The sequence below is a fragment of the Sander lucioperca genome, chromosome 7, assembly GCF_008315115.2.
Source record: "Sander lucioperca isolate FBNREF2018 chromosome 7, SLUC_FBN_1.2, whole genome shotgun sequence".
Taxonomy (NCBI): Eukaryota; Metazoa; Chordata; class Actinopteri; order Perciformes; family Percidae; genus Sander; species Sander lucioperca.
This window is the reverse complement of record NC_050179.1, coordinates 28,716,861-28,736,616: the sequence shown is the minus strand read 5'-3', so window position 1 is coordinate 28,736,616 and position 19,756 is coordinate 28,716,861. Positions and strand designations below refer to the sequence as shown.

Below are 19,756 nucleotides of genomic sequence, written 5' to 3'. Positions count from 1 at the left end.
CTGGTAGATGACAAGACTTCAGGCAGCTGCACACAGTCTCTGCACCCTGCTGTGCAGTTCCAGCATGTAACTTCCCCTAAAACCACAAATTGTCGATTTTACATTTCTGTTTGTGGACAGATTAAACAAATGTGCGGTGTGTTAATCAGAGAGCAGAGTTGTGTTTTTGAACTTTGCACACAACCAGGCTAGCTGTTTCCCCCTGCTTCCAGTCTTTATGCTAAGCTAGGCTAACCACACCTCGACTCCCTATGTTCCCACAGCCCTATGTTCCCACATTTCTAAGATTTTGTTTTCACTGAAAATTTGGCCCTATGTTCCCACATTTCTAAGATTTTGTTTTCACTGAAAATTGGGCCCTATGTTCCCACATTTCTAAGATTATTTTCAAAAGTAGGCCCTATGTTCCCACATTTCCTTTTTCCATAAATTTGTATCAGATTTTATCCCCCTAACCCTAAAAAATCTTGTGGGAGGATAGGGCTTAAATTGAAGGGAAATGCAGGAACACAAGACTTAATTTTGAAAATGTCCTAGAAATGTGGGACCATATGGCTGACCCCCAGCGCAATACTTAAAACACATGACATGAGATTGATATTGTTCTTCTCATCTCACTGTCCGAGAGAAGGCAAATAAGTGTACTTCCCAGAATGTTGAACTATTATTTTGAAGAAAAAAAAATTGCAGTGACGTGGTGACACTGACGGCTGACGTTACGTCATGAGAGCATGTGGCGTGGTGGAGCGTCATGAAGCGAGTCACAGGATCCAGATGGCAACAGGTCAGTGCTTTCTAACAGTGCCGAGTCTGAAGGTGGGATAAATCCCTGCATGTAGTGTCTCAGAGATCGGAATCGGAATTTTAAAACTTGATTTAAAAGATGTTGGGCTATCAGAATTAAAACTTTTGTAAATATTTATTTTTTTAGATGCTAGTTTTACTCATTTTTAAAATACAAATTTAGATTTTCCAAATTCTGGCACACGTAGATAGCACACGTGGATCATTTCTGCACTGACTCATTCAAGGAAACAACGTGTAGCATCTCTGGGTGCTAAAGTGTCCTCAGGAGGTGGGCTGAACCTTCTTAAACCAGAACTAAAGACTTTTACATCACACCATTGTCATGATCATTAACACAGACACACATACAGTATGATTGCACAAACACATGCAATAACAATTGCATACATGCACGCACACACACACATACGATGGTTGTATTCCCTAAGGGAAAAAGAGGATTTAAACATTTTCACACAGCAGCTTACCTTGTAATACTTGCTGCGGAGCGTCTACCTTCCCCTCTTTCCGGATGTGTCGGGTGATGGGTGCAGCTCGTCAGAAAGCCTGCATCCTCCTCCTCCTCCTCCTCCTCCTCCTCCCTCTTTCTCACATCCACAGGTGACCTCTCCCCCTCTCTCTCTGTAGCGCTAATTACACTTCATTCACTGAGCGGCTTGTTATCCCTCTCTGCTCTCCTCCACAGCCTCCTCTTCTCTCCCTCCTTTGTCTCAGCAACCCTCCGGCTGTAAACAAGATGGAGGAGACCTCGGGATAATCCTCTCCTACATGTGATTACAGATGTGAGGATGCAATCTTCAAATCCCTGTTCTGTAAGAGGGAGTCGAGCCGGTTAGCGGTTGGCTTATCCAGCTGTAGTGGGAGATGGATGGAGGGGGTGGGGGAATGATAATGAGAGGAGATAGTCAGGCAGCCAGCGTCATTGTCCCTCCACCTGGGAAGAGGGGAGCAGGGCTGATGCATGAATGAGCGTGTGCACTAGACAGTAAATAAAGAAAACATCCTGTTTCTCTCTCTCTTTGTCTCCGTTCCCCACTGCTTTCTATCTCCACTCACATTAACACACTCGCTTCCAGTCTGACCCCAGTTACCGCTTCAATCTCACACTCTCTGTCGTTCTCTCGCTCAACAACCCTGCCAGCCTCCCACCAACCCCAACCCACTCTCCATCACTAACCCTGTTGCTATGGAAACTGCAATACTCAATGGGCCTGTGCAGGTTTTTTTTTTTTTTTTTCAGCGAGCAACGAGACAACAGATAGCCAAAACAAATCAACCATGTTTGTGGTTGACTCAGCCGCAGCCAATTTCACACATCATCAACTCTTTGCTTTTAATTTCCATGTGTCTACATATATTTGAAAATAAAAGCCTATATATTCCATGTGTGAAAACATGGAGAACACACATTACCATGATGATGACATGTCAAGAGGTGGCTAGCATCTGTTGACATGTTTCTGTGATGTCACCCACAGGTTTGTGATGGGGCGTTATGTTAAAGGTCCCATGGCATGAAAATGTCACTTTATGAGGTTTTTTAACATTAATATGAGTTCCCCCAGCCTGCCTATGGTCCCCCAGTGGCTAGAAATGGTGATAGGTGTAAACCGAGCTCTAGTGGCTGTAATTCTACACCAAGGCTGAATTTCAGGAAAGAGACTTCAGATACAGTATTAGAGGACCACTAAGGCCTATGTAAAAGAGACTTCAGATACAGTATTAGGGGACCACTGAGGTCTATATAAAAGAGACTTCAGATACAGTATTAGGGGACCACTAAGGCCTATATAAAAGCATCCAAAAAGTAGCATGTCATAGGACCTTTAACCTTACCCAAAGATTCTCTATATTCTTGCGATATCACAAGATCACACAAGAATCGCGGGATCACATCTCACACCAAAATCCATCTCGTCAGGTTTTAAGTAATGCATGTATTTGTATCTGAACCATGGATGTAGAATAAGACTGGGGTGAACTACCAGCTTACCCAACCAATCAGAATCCTGTGAGGAGCTACTGGCAGCTACAGGCGTAGTTTAGGTGTGTGTGACAGACAACAATGGCAGACGTAATAGACAGATAGTTCACCCAATCACCTGCCAGGTATTTTTTTTTTAAAAAGTGCCTGCCCTTTTCCAAACAGTTTTTCAATGACAGCTTCTCAGATGTTAAAGCTTTAGTGCGTAACTTTTTGATATTAATGAACGTCCGTTACATTCAAGCGATTGTCAAATGAGTTGCTATAAAGCTAATTAAGACTATCAGCTCCACACAACTCTCTCTGGATTTCTCAGTGTGACTATGTTCAGAAGATTGTGGCGTCCGGTGACTTTCCCGTGCAGAAACTGGAGTGAAGATAATGACCTCTTCTGAAGAGTCCATCATGTTTTTTTAATCCTCCTTGTCCTCCTTGGCTACTAGCAACTGCGTGGAGGAGGGGGGAGGGGGGGGTTGCGTGATCACGGAAGGCTTGTGTCATGTGGACGCGCCGACAGTGTTGTCGTTATTACTTAGAATTCCTCATGGGGGCAACAGAAACTACACACTATGGCTTTAAAGCTATAGTGCGTGACTATTTTATATTAATGAATATCGGTTACATTCAAGCCATTGCCAAACTAGTTGGTACAAAACTTATCTTACCTATTAGCTCCACAAAACTCTCTCTGTATGGCTATATTTACAAAATGGTGTAGTCCAGCGGCTACGCAGCAGCTCGAGTGATGCGTCACCACTGAGAAAGGACAAAAGACGAAGAGGACATGAAATTACAAGATAATGACCTCTTCTGTAGAGCCCATCATGTTTTTTTTTAATCCTCCGTGTCCTCCTTGATTTGACTGGATAAACGCTACGAGCAACTGTGTGGAGGATGGGGTGGAGGTGTGTGTATATTTTGGCAACTTCAAATACAGTTAGAGGTCTCAGAAAGCATACTCTCTGTCTAGATTTACATTTATTAATAAACGTGTGTTTTGTTTTGTTTGAGCATCTGCTCCTGACTCATCTTAAGCACCAAACACCCACAACATTTGTGCCTCATATTCAGCACTTTCAGCATTTACTTTTTCACTTGGAGGGACAAGACTGGCTGGTTTTCAGCTCATTGGCATTTTTCTCTGTTCACTGCTTTCTGAGCTGGTCTGAACATTTTAATGTACAGGACAGATTTATCATAAAATCTCAGTTTGAATGTTTGTATTTTTTAATTTAATCTTCATATAATTTATTTAAAATCAATTAAAAACCCAAGATGAGAATGTTGGTTAGGGTTAACCCTTGTGTTTGTGTGGGGATATAAATAAGTCATCTTATTGCATCTGTGTGTGTGTGTGTGTGTGTGTGTGTGTGTGTGTGTGTGTGTGTGTGTGTGTGTGTGTGTGTGTGTGTGTGTGTGTGTGTGTGCGCGCGCGCGCGTGCGTGTTGGGTGGTTAACAGATGCGCACAGATTAAGGCGAAGATTTTCTTGGAGCAGCTCTGTGTGTGTTTCTGTACAATGTTATTTACTTGCAATCTATGTGGGTTCAAAGTATTAAAGTATGTTTCTGTGTGTTTATAGTGTAGTTGTTTTGGAGTGCTAATCCTCAAATAGTTTCTTTCATTATGTCCCAATCTGCACAGTGCTGTGTGATCACGGCTGGGTATGGAGCTCTACAGGCTTTAGTACAGTCTAGTCTGTTCCCTGCACCAACGTGATGCATCAACCAATCAACCCCACAGGATGTAAAGATGGAGAGATCATCATTCTGCTCTCCTTCTGATGCAAAACACCTCATGGAATTCTACATTCAATTTTATCTGTACACTGCTTGCATAAAAACCCAATAAAAGCATAAAACAAAAAATAATTTGCTTATCCAGGGCAGCAGCTCCAGCACGGGACCCCAAACTTCCCTTTCCCGAGCCACATTACCCAGCTCCGACTGGGGGATCCCGAGGCGTCCCCAGGGAGATATACAGTAATCTCTCCACCTAGTGCTGAGTCTTCCCCGAGGCCTCCTCCCAGCTGGAATAGAATTCTCCATTCATTATATCTGAAAACTCAAAAAAAAAATCTAAAACACATTGGTTAAAAACAGAAACACTTATACTACTCTTATAAGTGACATAAGATTGTCACAATCTCACCAACCACCCACACGTTTACGTTCGGCAGGCTGCAGGCTGAGCTGTTGGTCATTGTCAGACCAGCTTTAGGATGCCAACCTGAACACCAGGGCTGCATCCCATGGCCCTTATCTGATAGCTCCTCGACTCCTTGGTCCTCGGCTGAACCGGAAGTTGTTCTGTCCGTCCTCGGTGAAGGCTGTCTCAAAGCTCTTATTTTTGCCCCAGGGGCAAGGAACGAGGAGGGATCATCAAGGAGCTATAGCCAAGGATACACGAGAGCTTCCTTCCTGGAAGCCGTGCAGCTGAAGGCATTTCTAACTCCGCTCAAACAGCTGACGTATTCATGTGACGCTTCAGAGGAAAGGACGTCTCATCTCTCTCTAAACACATTTGCTCGTTTCCTCTCTCCTCCCGTGATTTCCGCGAGGAAGGAAGACAAGTGGAGGACTCAAGGAGTCAATTTAAGGGTTATGAGATGCAGCGCAGTTAGGGAAGAAAGTAACAGCAGCAGCAGAAGACATGTTGTTGCCTCTTGTAGACAAAGGCAGTCATTTCTCCTGCAGCCAATGAGCACCACACAGCATGATTATTCTGTTTTATAGCTGCTGTTCTGTGTGCGTGTTTGAGGTTTTACATGAACACTTTTACCACCTGTCGGGAATCTCCACTGCTCTACAGCATGTTACTTTCCTCTCCATACATCAATGTAGAAGCCTCAATATTAAGCTTTCTCAAGCACTTGGCTTCTGTAACCTCCACAATTTCTAGAGTGGATTAAAGGTGCAGTAGGTAAGACTTATAAAACTAACTTTCTGTCATATTTGCTGAAACTGACCCTATGTTCCAGTAGAACTACATGAAGCAGGTCATTTAAAAAAAAAAAAAATCCAGCTCCTCTGGCTCCACCTACAGCCTGTAGTGAGATTTGCAAAAATCCACCGCTCCCTGTTCAGATACACCAATCAGGGCCAGGGGGGGGGGTGTCTAACTGCGTGTCAATCACTGCTCAGACACACGCATTTCATAGCGTCCACCCCTCCCCCTTCCCCACGCACGAGCTGCAGATCAGTTTCCTCCCTTCCCCCCCTCTTCACACGCGATCTATCGTGCACAGAGGGGAGGGGCTTAGGAGACCATTTTTGGACTTTAGCAGAAAGGGGGAGGGACTGAGAGGTTGTCGATGTTCACATTTTTTGGCTAAGTCCTGGATTTTCACAATCCTACCTACAGCACCTTTAAGCCCAATATCACAAATTCAAAATGGGCCTCTGCATGATGTTTTGATGAGCCTGTTCTGTCACATACGTGATGCGAGGGCGAGTTGGGTTAAAAAAAACCGCATCAGCCATCATTTCCAACCTCTCTGTGTGTTTATTAGAGATGATACAGTGTTGGCCTTTTGACATTTAATACAAAACAAACAGAAAAGAACAAGACAGCAGCTTCTGATTTGTCTCCATACCGACTCGGATGTCTGTTCTATTGTCCTATGACATTCGTGGGTAATAGTCCTCGGATGGAGACGTGAGTGTGTGTGGGGTGACGTGCGTTTAGCATTCTGTGATGGGCTCTCTTTCTTTTCTCTTACTGACTGAGGTGCTTGTTGCCCCTCTCACAGTCGAACACAAACCCACCCTAGCTTCTAAATAGCTCTGGTCCAGGACTGTGGCTCATGATCACATCATATCAGGATCACCGTGCAGCTGCTTCACTATCACTATGAAAACGCTTTTTGAGTGATGACAATTTTAATAAAAACATTTTAGAGCACATAATACTGTAAGCACTGTTCAAGTTAAGTTTACTCTATATGATTCATGTTCAAGTAAATGTACTAGTCATGGTTAGTCCTGTGTCAACAGTTGTATAGTCTATATCCACGACGTGGACCGGAAATTCCGCCTGATGTCCCTCTTTTATCATTCGTTACCTTCCTCTTTCTGTGTTGGCGTTCTAAACTCCGGTGGATTTGTGAGGACTATGGTTAACTGCTCCTCAGATCTCTGCAGGGTAAATCCAGACAGCTAGCTAGACTATCTGTCCAATCTGAGTTTTCTGTTGCACGACTAAAACTACTTTTGAACGTACACACATTCCACCAAAACAAGTTCCTTCTTGAGACTATTTAGCAGAGGCACTGTGGCTCCGTCCGGAGTTTAGCGCCACCCAAGACGATTGTGATTGGTTTAAAGAAATGCCAATAAACCAGAGCACGTTTTTCTCCCATCCAGGTATAGACCTCAACCTCGGACAGACTTTGAGGCGACCAGACCCTCGGCCAATCACCAGTTTATCTCATATGGGGGCAGGTTTTAGACAATGACTGATAACTGGCACCCTTGCGTGGACAAATAATCGGCGAGCATGAACCTAGCTAAATAAGAGGGAGCACGGTTGAGGCGTTTTTAGAAAACAACCTTGGTGGTAAGTCTAACTGGTGGTAGGTCTAACTGGGTGACGGGTCTAACTGGGTGACAGGTCTAACTGGGTGACAGGTCTAACTGGGTGACAGGTCTAACAGGTGGTAGGTCTAACAGGTGGTAGGTCTAACAGGTGACAGGTCTAACTGGTGACAGGTCTAACTGGTGGTAAGTCTATCTGGTGGTAGGTCTATCTGGTGGTAGGTCTATCTGGTGGTAGGTGGTAGGTCTAACTGGTTGTAGGTCTATCCAATTGTGCACAGAGGCATTTTGGACTACGGCCGTTGATAACAAGCTTGGAAATGAACTGAGAGGTTCCAGAGTAAATCACATCTGCGATTTGGCCTGGCGATGTCAGGCTTCCAGTTGGGAAGAGTTATCAGATTCTCAGCCCAAATTCTTTTATTTTTTTATAAAATCGGCCTCTTGCGAGTCCCCCAAAGTTATACTAAATCACTAGAATTCTCCTTAAAGGTAACTTTTGTCTCTATGACAAATAATTTTTTTTAATTTGCTGTGGACCATTCATTCATTTTCATTAATTAATAATAATGGTCCTCATCGCGTCCCTTGGAAATTTCAACCACGCTAATAGACAGTTGTACATATTTCCACTTTGTTGTCCTGTCAGCTTGGTATGTATGATGACTCTTCATCCTACCGTACCCATGAGCCTCCAGCCAGAGGCAAAATAACCAATCCCACTCATTCCTAAATTATATTAAATTACATTATAAAAAGCTGAAGTGAAACCTGAACTTTCATGTTCGGGTCCAGAAGTTAAAAAACTTCAAAGTCCCGTTGCTCAAATCACTAAAATCCAGTCGTGGAACACAACCTTTATGTTGTGTGGGGCCCTCAAAACATGGATGGTTTATTTTCAATAAACTATGATAGGTAGGTTAAAATTGAGTATATAATCTTGTCTTAAATAAAAATCAGAGAATCGAGGGAGCCAACGTGGATCATCATTCAAAAAGCATCTTGACCTTAGTGAATAAACAAAGTATAACAAAGCTGCTCACTGACAGGATGTTAGTGTGGGCCAGAGCCTGGACCCAGGGTTCAAAATTAGCACCATCCACCAGCCAAATGCTGGTAAAATATGCAAGGGGCTGGTAGATTTGCTTCACTCACCAGCCAAAAAAAACAAACAATGGTAATCTATTGAGTGGCTGGTAAAAAGAATTTACATTCACTAGCTATTTGGCTGGTGGACCAGAAGTTAATTTTGAACCCTGCCTGGACCACACCTGGGCTTAGTCGTGTACCAAATCTGAACACATGATATTTACATTGACCCATATTATTTGAATCCATTTTAAAAATGTCCGTCAGTACAGTAAACAGACGAATAGGAGGGAATGCAGCTGTTGGCTGGACCTGCAGGTAGATGTGTGTGTGTAATACAGAAATCTGGGCCAGGGTATGGACTGTCTGTCTATACTGTCTGCTTCAGGCTGATGGCCATTTTGTCCCTCCCCCCCCCGCCCCTCAAACCTAACATATACAACCGCTTTTGAAAATGCTTTACAATCATTCTTGTGGCGAGAGGAGATGTGTGTATGTGTGTGTGTGTGTGTGTGTGTGTGTGTCTGTGCACGTTTGTCCTGTATCCAGTCATACACTCCACATCCGCATGGTTTCTCTCCTGGCTGACCTGTTCTTTGTGCCCCAAACCTGCTGGTCACCCAGTCCTCTGGATCCACAGCAAACTGATGTGTACAGTGTCAGCCCCCCCCCCCCGTCCAACACACACCGGCTGAGGCTGCCCAGTGTTCGCGGGAGGTTGGCAACGAATCAGGAGTCTCCAACAGTAACTGACACTTTAAGAAAGAGCTCATGTTGTACAGGAGCACCAGTAACATCAGCTAAAACCTTGTGGCTCTTTTAGTGTGTGCTGCTGTTGATTCCAGATCAGGTAGTCCAGTTTAATCCACATCCAAGTGCTGGCTCATCCACAGAATCCAGTCCCGGCTTTTCTGTGGTGCGTTTGTCTGTCTGTGTGTGTGGTAGCTTTGTGGCCTCAGCTCCAGCTCGTGCTCTGGAGTTCTTGGCGGAGCCAGGACGGCAGTGGTTGGCCCAACCGATTCAGCAGACGCAGCAGCTCCATGTTGTGCTCCCGGTAGTACTCGGCCAGAAAGGCACGGGTCTGCACACACAGAGACACACACACACACACACACACACACACACACACACACACACACACACACACACACACACACACAGAGACCACACACAACACACACACAGAGACACACACACACACACACACACACACACACACACACACACAGAGACACAGAGAGAGAGAGAGAGACACACACACACACACACACACACACACACACAGACACACACACACAGAGAGACAGACACACACACACAGAGACCACACCACACACACACACACACACACAACAGAGAGACCCACACCACACAGAGAGAGACCACACACACACACACACCCCACACACACACACAGAGAGACACACACACACACACACACACACACAGAGAGACACAGAGAGAGACACACACACACACACACACACACACACACACACACACACACACAAAGATTGTCAAGATGTCAGCTATTAATTAATCTATAAATTGGTGAGTACAATGTTATTATTACTGATAGAATAAACAACAAGACCCAAGTTTTGGTAAACCAAAATGATCCTTTAAATGCTCCTGTCTGCACATGGAGTCACTCAGTGCAGCACGTTGATACTGTGTGAAATGTAGCCGTACCTCAGGGCTCATCTCTGGGTACTTCCTGCCTTTACTCTTCCCCAGACACTTGGCTCGCCCTCCTTCCACCCGCTGACACCAGAACCCTTTGCTGTCATCGTACCTGCAGACGCAACGTTGGTTATTTAACACCTGTCACACCTGGTATATGGAAACATGGCTGCTTAATCTCTCCAAGGGCTTTTTTACTTTCAAACTAAATGTTGAATGATTCCTTTAAGGATACAAATGTGTGTGTGTGTGTGTGTGTGTGTGTGTGTGTGTGTGTGTGTGTGTGTGTGTGTGTGTGTGTATGTTACAAACATTAGAGCCTGGGTGTAGTTGAAGATAGGAGTGACACCGAGGAATCTCTGGATCCCCTCCATCACCAGTGCTGGGTTGGAGCGCAGCAGGGCCCCGTCCACGATGTGCAACTACAACACACAGAGGCAGCGTCATCCATGACTTGTATTGACAAGTGGTAGAGGATAGTTTGATGAGAGAAGGAACTACCGCTGCTTCCATGCAACTACAAAAGAATGAAGTATCCTCTCATTGCAATACACAAATGCATTTTGGGTCGGGCTCAGGCACGCTTTGAACTTATGGTGTAGGAGGGCCGGAGTGGGATTGAGCGGGAGAAAAGCAACGTTTTAACTTAAAAAAGAATCCGCTCTACACTTGGACCACACCAGGTTTAATTCTCAGACCTGCTTCTGAGTCTATTTAACATTAATATATCCTTGACTGGAATAAGGTGCGTAGCATTCCTCTCAATATTCTGTCCATATATATCTAGAACTGGGCAGTAGGGGGCAACACAGTCCAGTACATGTGAACATCAAAGCAATAACAGTTATCCATGTACAGTACTACCTTTAGTTACCTATGATTATGGATGTGCTCTTCACTCAGTTAGCTTGATTTGATTGAGAGCCTGCATATTTTAGCTCTTGAAAAATGTTGTCAGTTGTCACAATAAGCCTTTCAGTTTAAACAAGTCAGCAAAACAGGGACAGTCAGAGAGATTAAAAGACTTGTTATAATCAGTTTTTGAATATTTTGTAGCTTGTATAAATCTTAGAAGTTGCTGCTGTTTTATTATTTTGTTCCCTATGGTTAATGCTTCATGTTGAGATTGTGAAGTACATTAAAACTTTATTAATTTACAGTAAGTAGTGCGTAAAAGTAATGTTTTGCTAGGCAGATTTAACTTTATCCAAACTATTGACTAATGCTGACATTGTTCTTGTTCAGACAGTTTTGAATTGAATCAAACCATTTAGCAGGGAATTCATTCACAAAGTAAACACACGTGACTTTAAATGGGCATAATTCAATTCATCTTGTCTAATTTGACACGTTATAGTTAATAGAAAATAAGTGGATGGAAACCAACTGTTGACTGTGACAATGAAGTAGAGTGGACCACACTAATGTCCACATGCTGCAGTGTGTGTTACCTGGCTGGGCTGGTAGTGTTGCAGCCAGCGCTCCAGGTGAGGTGCGTAGAGACCCGGATTAAGGCAGCGTCTCTGAAGGGCCAGCAGGTCCCTGGGGGCAGAGGGGCCTGCCGTCACCACTGTATGGAAAGTGTTGTTGAGGGCTGCAGGGTCCTGGTGGGCCCTCTGGTGCTGTGGTCACACACACAAAGACAAAGAGAAAGACACACACAGACAGACACAGACAAAGACGCAAAATTAAAAGGTCAGAGATCAAAAGAACTCTAAAAAGATACAACATTCAAAAGTTAAAAGTGATATTCTGCTGCCATCATTTAATTATGGGGCTTCTCGGGTGTTTTCTCAATGGCACACACCACACATTTTAACAGTAAAGAGATTTGAACTGATTTGAGAAAGCCTGTGCAGTGTGACACGGCACTGGGTGTGTGTATAGTTTTGCAGAGTGTGTGATGGTTCTCACCTGGTACCAGGAGTACGCCCTGTCAGATGGGTTGATGAGCACGGCCAAGATTTTGGCTCTGGGAAGCAGGGCAGCAGCTCTTTTAGGCGCGACCTCTGTGTCAAAGTAGTTGGCACTCTTTTCAAACATAAAATCTGTGCTGACATTGGAAGGGAATGGGAAGAAGTCCATGTACCTGAGGATCACACATAAAACAGAAAGTAGTGGTTAGCTAGCGCCTGAAACAGTATCCACATCCCCGTGCCATTCATTCATCTTATGTTTTATTGTGTTACTGTTTGAATCACAGAAAAGAGATCGCCACAAACTGATCAAAACTAACTTTAAATTCTTAAATATTTGAAGTATTCACAATGAATCAAGTCAGTATGTAGTTAGTGTCGCATTGCCACACCTCTTTCCACAGCACTGTGTCGGAGTATGCTACAACACTAATCTATAGACTTCGGTATCGTTTGTTTTGATTTTGATATCGGTGCTGAAACAATCCTTTTTAAACAGTTCTGGTGCCTAAATCAATACTATATATATACTATGTAAAAGGCACAAAACAGTAGCTGGGGACGTTATAGAACAGCTTGTTTATTGCTTTGGCCATGTGGTCAAATTTGAATAATTTATTTAAAATGTAATACCTTATTTCTCCAGTCAATTGCTGTTAAACAAAAAGGAGAAACACTAGATGGCAGAAGGGTACTTTACAACAACAGCTTGAGTTTCTTGAGATGCACTTGAATACACCATGAGCTTATGAGGTGCTATTGAACGCAGCATTAAGTCCCGCTTGCGTCGTTTCTCAGACAACTCCGACAGTGACCATAATGTCTTAAAGGGCAGCTAGGGTACACTGTGTGTCTTGAGCTGCAGACTGTTGAACGTCCCGGAGTTGGAATCCTTCCCAGTGAAATACAGCCACACGTTAGACCGTTTAGCTTTCAGCATTTTAACCGCATTTAAGCCAGCTGACAGCTTACAGTAGGCTAACGTTAGCTGCTACCAAGTGTAATGTGAACTGTAAAGGGAGGTCACACAAATCCATCTCATCAGGCTTCAACCACCAGTGGCTCGAACCAATCGGCATCCAGTGAGGAGCTACGGGCGTGATTTAGGTGTGTATGCTGTGCCGCCGTTCAAAACAACAATGGCAGCTCCTCAAGAGGTAAGCGTAGATGCTGCAATAGCATCAGTTATAGCTGAATTGGAGAGTATTTCTTTATTTAAAGAAGAGCGATACTGAAGGCTTTTCTCAATTGAAAAGATTTTTTCGCTTTTCACCCAACTGGCTTTGGCAAGAGTTTGATTTACGTCATATCATTCGTTAATCTGACTGGTCAAAGTTAGCCTGTGATAGACATATGCTTCATTCAATCATCTGCCAGGTGTTTCCAATGACTGCTTTTCAGACGGTTCTGTATAACAAACCATCTGGCGCGTCAGGTTAGGACTTTGACTGGTCAATCCAGGACTTTAACACTGTTGTTTTGAAGCTTTGGCTTAATGTTTGAGGTTGTTTATTTAATTTGGTCTTTAGTGGCAGTCGCATGTAGTTTACCAGCGACAAGCCTACATGCGTCTACCAGGAGATATCCCTCCGCTGCGGGTCAGCAAGGAAACACAAAGAGGGAATTTTGTACTAGAAGGACTGTAACTTTGGACTGTGGATTTTGTCCCACCTCTTTTAGTGTAGCTGTGTCACTTCACTGCCAGGATGGGTAGGAGGAATGATTACCCACTGTTACCCTTCCAGTGTATGAATGCCATGTGAGTATTATATTAAGATAGACTTTATCCTTTAAGCCCATGCAAGCATAAGAAATCCAAAGAAAGATGCACCACAAAGAAAAATAAATTCAAATTGAAGCCACGTTGTGTTTTGAGGACTTTCTGAAGTCAGTGTATGGTAATGATATTCCTGTCTTTACCAGTCAATCCCATTGTCATAGCTTGCTCCACTGAAGAACTGGATCTCCTCGAAGGTGGTGGGGCTGGGGAATGAGCTGGTGACTGCTGGGTGGAGGCTCAGGAATGAATGAAGCGCTGTAGTGCCTTGAGTAACGACAAGACATTTATAATAAACAAGTTAGATATACTGTATATAGACAAATATAAAGATGAAAATGGGGATAGAGAGAGTGTGGTACCGGTTTTCTGTGGTCCAATGATGAGGAACTTGGGGAGTCGGTCACAGGTCTTTTCTTTAGACCAGATATCTTTGTGTCGCTTGTCATGACAAGGGTTCTGAAAGATATTTCACATTAAGATTAAATGTTCAACACTATGCTTTCATTCCAGTGTTCCTGCTACATTTAGTATTGTTTACGACTCACTGTCTGTATTTATTCTGCTACTCAAACAGTCAAATGTCCACCGATTAATGATTTACTATGATGTAAAGGAAGAACTAAACTGACAAGGACAACATTACAGCTATTCCTCTGAAAATACAGTACATTTCAAAACAGTCAAATGTAAGCTTTCCAAAACAAAATCAATATTCTGACCTGCCAGAGAGGGTCTCTCTCCTCAGGGAAGATCTGGAAGTATTTCTCAGCAAGCTGGACGGGGGGCAACGTCTGCAGCCTGAGGTTGGTCCAACACTGGACAAACTTCACCAAAGACTCAAAGGTGTACAGACCCAGCCGGTCGTTGCCATAGTTAGACAGGTGTGTCATGAAGATACTGATCTGAATTGAGAGGGCACAATGTACTTTACAAGTCAGTTGAATATTTACCTGAGCTGTTGTCAGAGCAACATGTCATTGAGCTCAAACCAGAAGGAGTCTAGACTAGAAAATGACCAACTATGACCTCAACAGAGAGCAGAGGGTTCACATAGAAACATGTTGGCCACAAGTGAGAAATGATCTGTTAGTGTTTCAAAGCAGAATAATGATCACAATTAAGGTCACACATTTAAACATGCAGAACACAACAAAATTATATCATATTACAAATTACAATTAAAAGCAAACAATCAAAACAACTTGGTGTGTGTATGGAAAGAACAGGTTTTTTTTTTTTTTTTTTTTTTTAAAAGTCAAGTCTCAAGTCCAGTTTCAAGTCTTTGAGATGGGATTTTGCCAGTCAAAAAGCACAACCTCGTGGCCGGGTTAGCTCAGTTGGTAGAGCAGGCGCACATATGTAGAGGTTTACTCCTTGACGCAGCGGCCGCGGGTTTAACTCCGACCTGCGGCCCTTTGCTGCATGTCATTCCCCCCCCCTCCCCCCCCTTTCATGTCTTCATCTGTCCTGTGGAAATAAAGGCCTAAAAATGCCCCAAAAAAATGCACAACCTCGAAGGGGATTATCCCGCTTATACCATGGTCAACTGCCAACTCATTTCTTTTTAGACCATTCATTTATATTTTCATGCTTTTTAAAATCAAAATCTAAAGTCTTTCATAAGCCGTAACTCAAGTTTCCCTGGTAACACCAGAGGGGTTGACTAATACCTGGAACAATCACTCCCATCCCATAAGGTTCTTTCTTCGATACCACCTAGCAACGCTGCAAGATTCAAAGCCAATAACACTGTGTGCGGTTGACAATAGCTGCTTTCCGACCAAGTAGTTCCAGGAACGTAGTTCTAGGAACAGTCCACTTCTAAACCGATCTACTAACTACTCTCCCCCAAAACCGTTTTTTTCAATTGCATTCCCACTGGCCAAGTGGCCATAGGGACTATAGGAGGGGTAAGGGAGTGATGCAAGCACGGCAACGGTCTTTATAGCATTAAAATTAGAAAACAAATACACCAAAAAAAGTATGAACTAAATACTAAATCTAATATATATAGCATATTTGTCATAATTTAAACAAGTCTCCCGAAGAGAAACGAGTATCTCTCTCTCCCCCGCCTCTGCCTGCTGCGCTGTGGACGTGTGTGTGTGTGTGTGTGTGTGTGTGTGTGTGTGTGTGTGTGTGTGTGTGTGTGTGTGTGTGTGTGTGTGTGTGTGTGTGTGTGCGTGCGTGCGTGACGGTCAGCCAGCCGCAGGACACGATTGTGGAGTTTAACTCCGAAAAGACCGTTAACCACAGGTTCCCGTTAATCTGTTGGACATGTGTTGTGATATTTAAACAAACGAACCGTCAACGGCGAAATAAAAGCCTCTTATTTACGAGAGCGGTCTGAGAGACCTCCAGCTTACAGCGGGGTGTGTGTGTGTGTGTGAGATCGGTCTGAGAGACCTCCAGCTTACAGCAGGGTGGGTGTGTGTGTGTGTGTGTGTGTCCGGTCTGAGAGACCTCCAGCTTACAGCGGGGTCTCTGAGCATGACTGGCTGAGCGACGAGCTAGCGGCCGGGGCAGGCGCCTGCTGGCTGTCACCTCACTTCATGGAGCTTCTCAACTCCGAAAACTTTGAAGCAAATTGTCAATTCGGCATCAATTTTTGCAAGACTACCTATATTCGAAATCTAAACATTTCATTTCTTGCCTAAAACGTTGTCAGAAGTGAAATTAGTGATGAATAAGATGGCGAAAATTGTTAAAATTGTCCCGTTGTTGGTCTGTCTGTAGCAGAAACCCGACCCTCGTTGACCTAGGTTCATATGCTGAAAAGAGAAAAGAGAAAAGAGCCTGTCCTGAAGTAGGAGCTGAAAGAGTTACAGGAACTGCGGCCAGAGGAACTTAAAAATCCCCAAATTGGTCCAGTTGGAACACGAGAAAAAAGGGGTTCTAGGAATTTTATGTTCTAGGAACTGCAAAAATCCCTCCTGTCGGAAAGCGGCTAATCAGTAAATATAATTCTAAATTCCTGCCGCAGTAGGCTGCCCCCCCCATCTTGCTTATAAAAGGTGGGTAACATAAAAAATAGGTCATTTCTAATAATGAATACAATAGACAAATGGAGCTCAGCGAAAATTCTGACAGGAAGACTTCTAACTAATCATGTTTCTCTCTCTCCTAAACTGAACAGATGTTAGAGTCGCCCACTTTAGCTAACCAATCAGAAGAGGCCCTGAAATTCTCAAGCCAATCACAGCACGCCACCTCTGTTTTAAACCTGTCTCTCTCTGCTGCCCAGCATTTCAGGCTAAGAACAGCCCTCCTCCTCCCCTTGCTCCTCTGGCCTTTATCCCGCACGGCTCCTGGTTCCTCCTCCGACCAGATGGCATCGGCTCATCGGTTCGACATTCGGGTTCCTCACACCGCCATCAGTGTCTAGACTCCATCGGGGGATCAGCTTTTGGCCTTCTAACCCCCTAAATATTATCATTTTTTAATGATGGAGTCTAATCTCCAAAGACTGTACATGTCATATTATGTTTTCGTACAATAAATATTTGCATATCTGCAACGAAGTCTCTCCTGATTGAAATGACATCATGTTAATAATGATATGGGGGCTGTGGCTCAGAGGTAGAGCGGGTTGCCCACAAGATTGGAGGTTCAATCCCCGGCTCCTCCGGCCGCATGTCAAAGTGTCCCTGAGCAAGACACTGAACCCCAAGTTGCTCCCCGGATGCTGCTATGTGGCTGTCCACTGCTCCTAGCATCCTTAGGATGGGTTAAATGCAGAGATTGTAACTAACATCGTATTGTACGTCCACAATAAATACTTTTTTTTAAGTTTACATTTTTGACAAAACTGAAAAAAGGAGCTCTTTAAATAACTAAAACTAGGAACTAACAAAAAAAAAAAAAAGGATGTGTTCATTTGTTGCCAGCAGCTGCAATTCAAAGTGTGCATAAGGTTAAGGAGACGCATCCTCTTATGTTAATAATTATACATGGCATTTTGGCAGAGCCCAAAAGGAAATAAATATGCACAATATTGCCTTTGGCAATTGTTTTGCCTTCAAGTCAAGTCTTCAGGCTTTCCACTCTAAAGTAAGTCGAGTCTCAGAGCAGACATGTCCAAGTCGAGTCACAAGTCCTCATTTTTTGCAACTTGAGTCCAAGTATAAAGTGTACTGTACAGCTGTGGTGGGTGCATGGGGAGTAGTTTTCGTACAGGGTTTAGGAGGACAGTGAGGAAGAGTTCTCCTCCTCTGATGCTCTTGTCCAGCTCCTTTGAGCCTCCTGGGTATTCATTATAGAAGATGGTATGGGTGAACAGACCACAGGTCTGCCTGGGCAACACCTGAAACACACAGGGAGATCATTAGGGTGGGTGTGTGTGTGTGTGTGTGTGTGTGTGTGTGTGTGTGTGTGTGTGTGTGTGTGTGTGTTCTTTGTGGACATTTTTAGCTGAGTAATTAGTCAGGGGTAAGCCAGTAGAAAACTGGATGTTTTTTTTTAGCAATAGTTAAAGCCTGATCCATTTTTAATCCTTTGTTTACTTTGGGTACTGTACTTCATAATACACTGGAACTGCACAGCGTTCAGAATAGATAAACAGGAACCAGCACTCTATGATGTGTCCAGAAACTGTACCCCTGCATCTATGTGCCATGCTCCTGAGTGTGCAGGTTTCTCTGTCCAACTTAGTACTAAGAATCCTCATTTATTATGCCATATGTGACACTGATGGCTATGTGACATACTGCTAACCCTGTAAACTCAGCCTTGTTACCACGCTGTCCTGAAAACCAATTCCAATGACTTTGTCTGTGTGATGATTAAAGTGAAGTGCCTTCGCTTTCTGCTGAGACTAATAGAATGGAGGTAAATGGAATTGTGGTGCTCAAAGCATCCAAAATGTACATGTGAATGTTCTCAAAGTGATCTTTTAGAAACAATGTCACTGTTATTCAAGTTAAACCACAAACCCTGTTGTGCAGTTTTTACAGAGAACTATTTCCTGTCTTCACAAGGCTGCACAGAAATAGGACAGCTCAGCTGTGAGAGCTGCTATGTTTCATTATCACTTTCACATCTACTTTAGTTTTTGAACAAAAAGTGCGTCAGTGTGGAGGAGGAGGTTTAGAGGGAGCAGACTGTGGACTGACCTGGATGCCGTTGTGGATGAAGCCACGGCGGTATCGAGCCGGCCTCAGATGAGGGTATTCCTCAGTGCTGGTCACCTTAATGGCCCACACAGATTTCCAGGCCTCATAGAGCTGGCTGTGAACTGGGTACACCCCAGAGTGGTGCGGAGCCACTGCATAGCCCATATCTGTTGGGATGCCATGCTCCTGGAGAGAGGACAGGATGTGGGCAAATGAGGAGGTAGCAGAGGCCAGGCAAGAATGTCAAGAGAAAGATATAGTCAGGAAAGAAAAGAGCAAAGCAAGGAAGCACATACACCCATACACAGGTGTGTACTGATGGTATAAATACTGGGAGTCTCACGAGTCTCCAAATCCACAATTTGACTTTTTGATTTTTCAATCAAATTTTCAACTGCTGCAATAAGAGCCACTAGATGGTAGAAGGGTACTTTACAACAACAGTTTGAGTTTCTAAAAAACAAAGTGCAATTAAACGCACCATTAGTTTATTATTATTATTACTACATGTCATTTAGCTGACACTTTTATCCAAAGCGACTTACAATTGCTATATATGTCAGAGGTCGCACGCCTCTGGAGCAACTAGGGGTTAAGTGTCTTGCTCAGGGACACATGGTTGATGTATCACAGTGGGATCTCCCACACCATGCATGTGTCATATCCACTGCGCCACCACCCAGTTTAGCAAAGTGCAATTGAATGCACCATTAGTTTAACAAGGTGCACGTGAACGCACCATGAAGTCCCGTTGGAGCCCGTTCGTCATTTGTTTACGTAACTCACTCACAGGGAAGGTTGCCACCACGGTAACTTCAGGGAAGCAGGGGGATTTTCTGCTGTTTCTCCGTC

At 43.8% G+C, this 19,756-nt stretch overlaps 1 protein-coding gene and 1 long non-coding RNA gene across 2 annotated transcripts in view; one reads left to right on the top strand and one right to left on the bottom strand.

The window, feature by feature from the left end:
• The first annotated feature begins 5,399 nt into the window (after nucleotides 1-5,399).
• LOC118495400 lies at nucleotides 5,400-6,250 on the top strand. The gene is made up of 2 exons (XR_004897789.1): nucleotides 5,400-5,703; nucleotides 6,164-6,250. It is a non-coding gene; the product is annotated as an uncharacterized LOC118495400 (long non-coding RNA).
• A 1,508-nt stretch (nucleotides 6,251-7,758) lies between these two features.
• ndst2a (N-deacetylase/N-sulfotransferase (heparan glucosaminyl) 2a) overlaps nucleotides 7,759-19,756 on the bottom strand; it is a 36,200-nt gene continuing 24,202 nt past the window's right edge. Inside the window, exons 6-15 of the mRNA XM_031300370.2 lie at nucleotides 18,905-19,090; nucleotides 17,968-18,096; nucleotides 14,513-14,695; nucleotides 14,153-14,249; nucleotides 13,934-14,057; nucleotides 12,012-12,186; nucleotides 11,549-11,719; nucleotides 10,410-10,519; nucleotides 10,107-10,209; nucleotides 7,759-9,495 (exon numbers count right to left, since the gene is read on the bottom strand). Coding sequence (XP_031156230.2) covers nucleotides 9,370-9,495; nucleotides 10,107-10,209; nucleotides 10,410-10,519; nucleotides 11,549-11,719; nucleotides 12,012-12,186; nucleotides 13,934-14,057; nucleotides 14,153-14,249; nucleotides 14,513-14,695; nucleotides 17,968-18,096; nucleotides 18,905-19,090 — 1,404 coding nt within the window. The 3' untranslated portion in view covers nucleotides 7,759-9,369. The remainder of the gene's footprint in view (nucleotides 9,496-10,106; nucleotides 10,210-10,409; nucleotides 10,520-11,548; nucleotides 11,720-12,011; nucleotides 12,187-13,933; nucleotides 14,058-14,152; nucleotides 14,250-14,512; nucleotides 14,696-17,967; nucleotides 18,097-18,904; nucleotides 19,091-19,756) is intronic.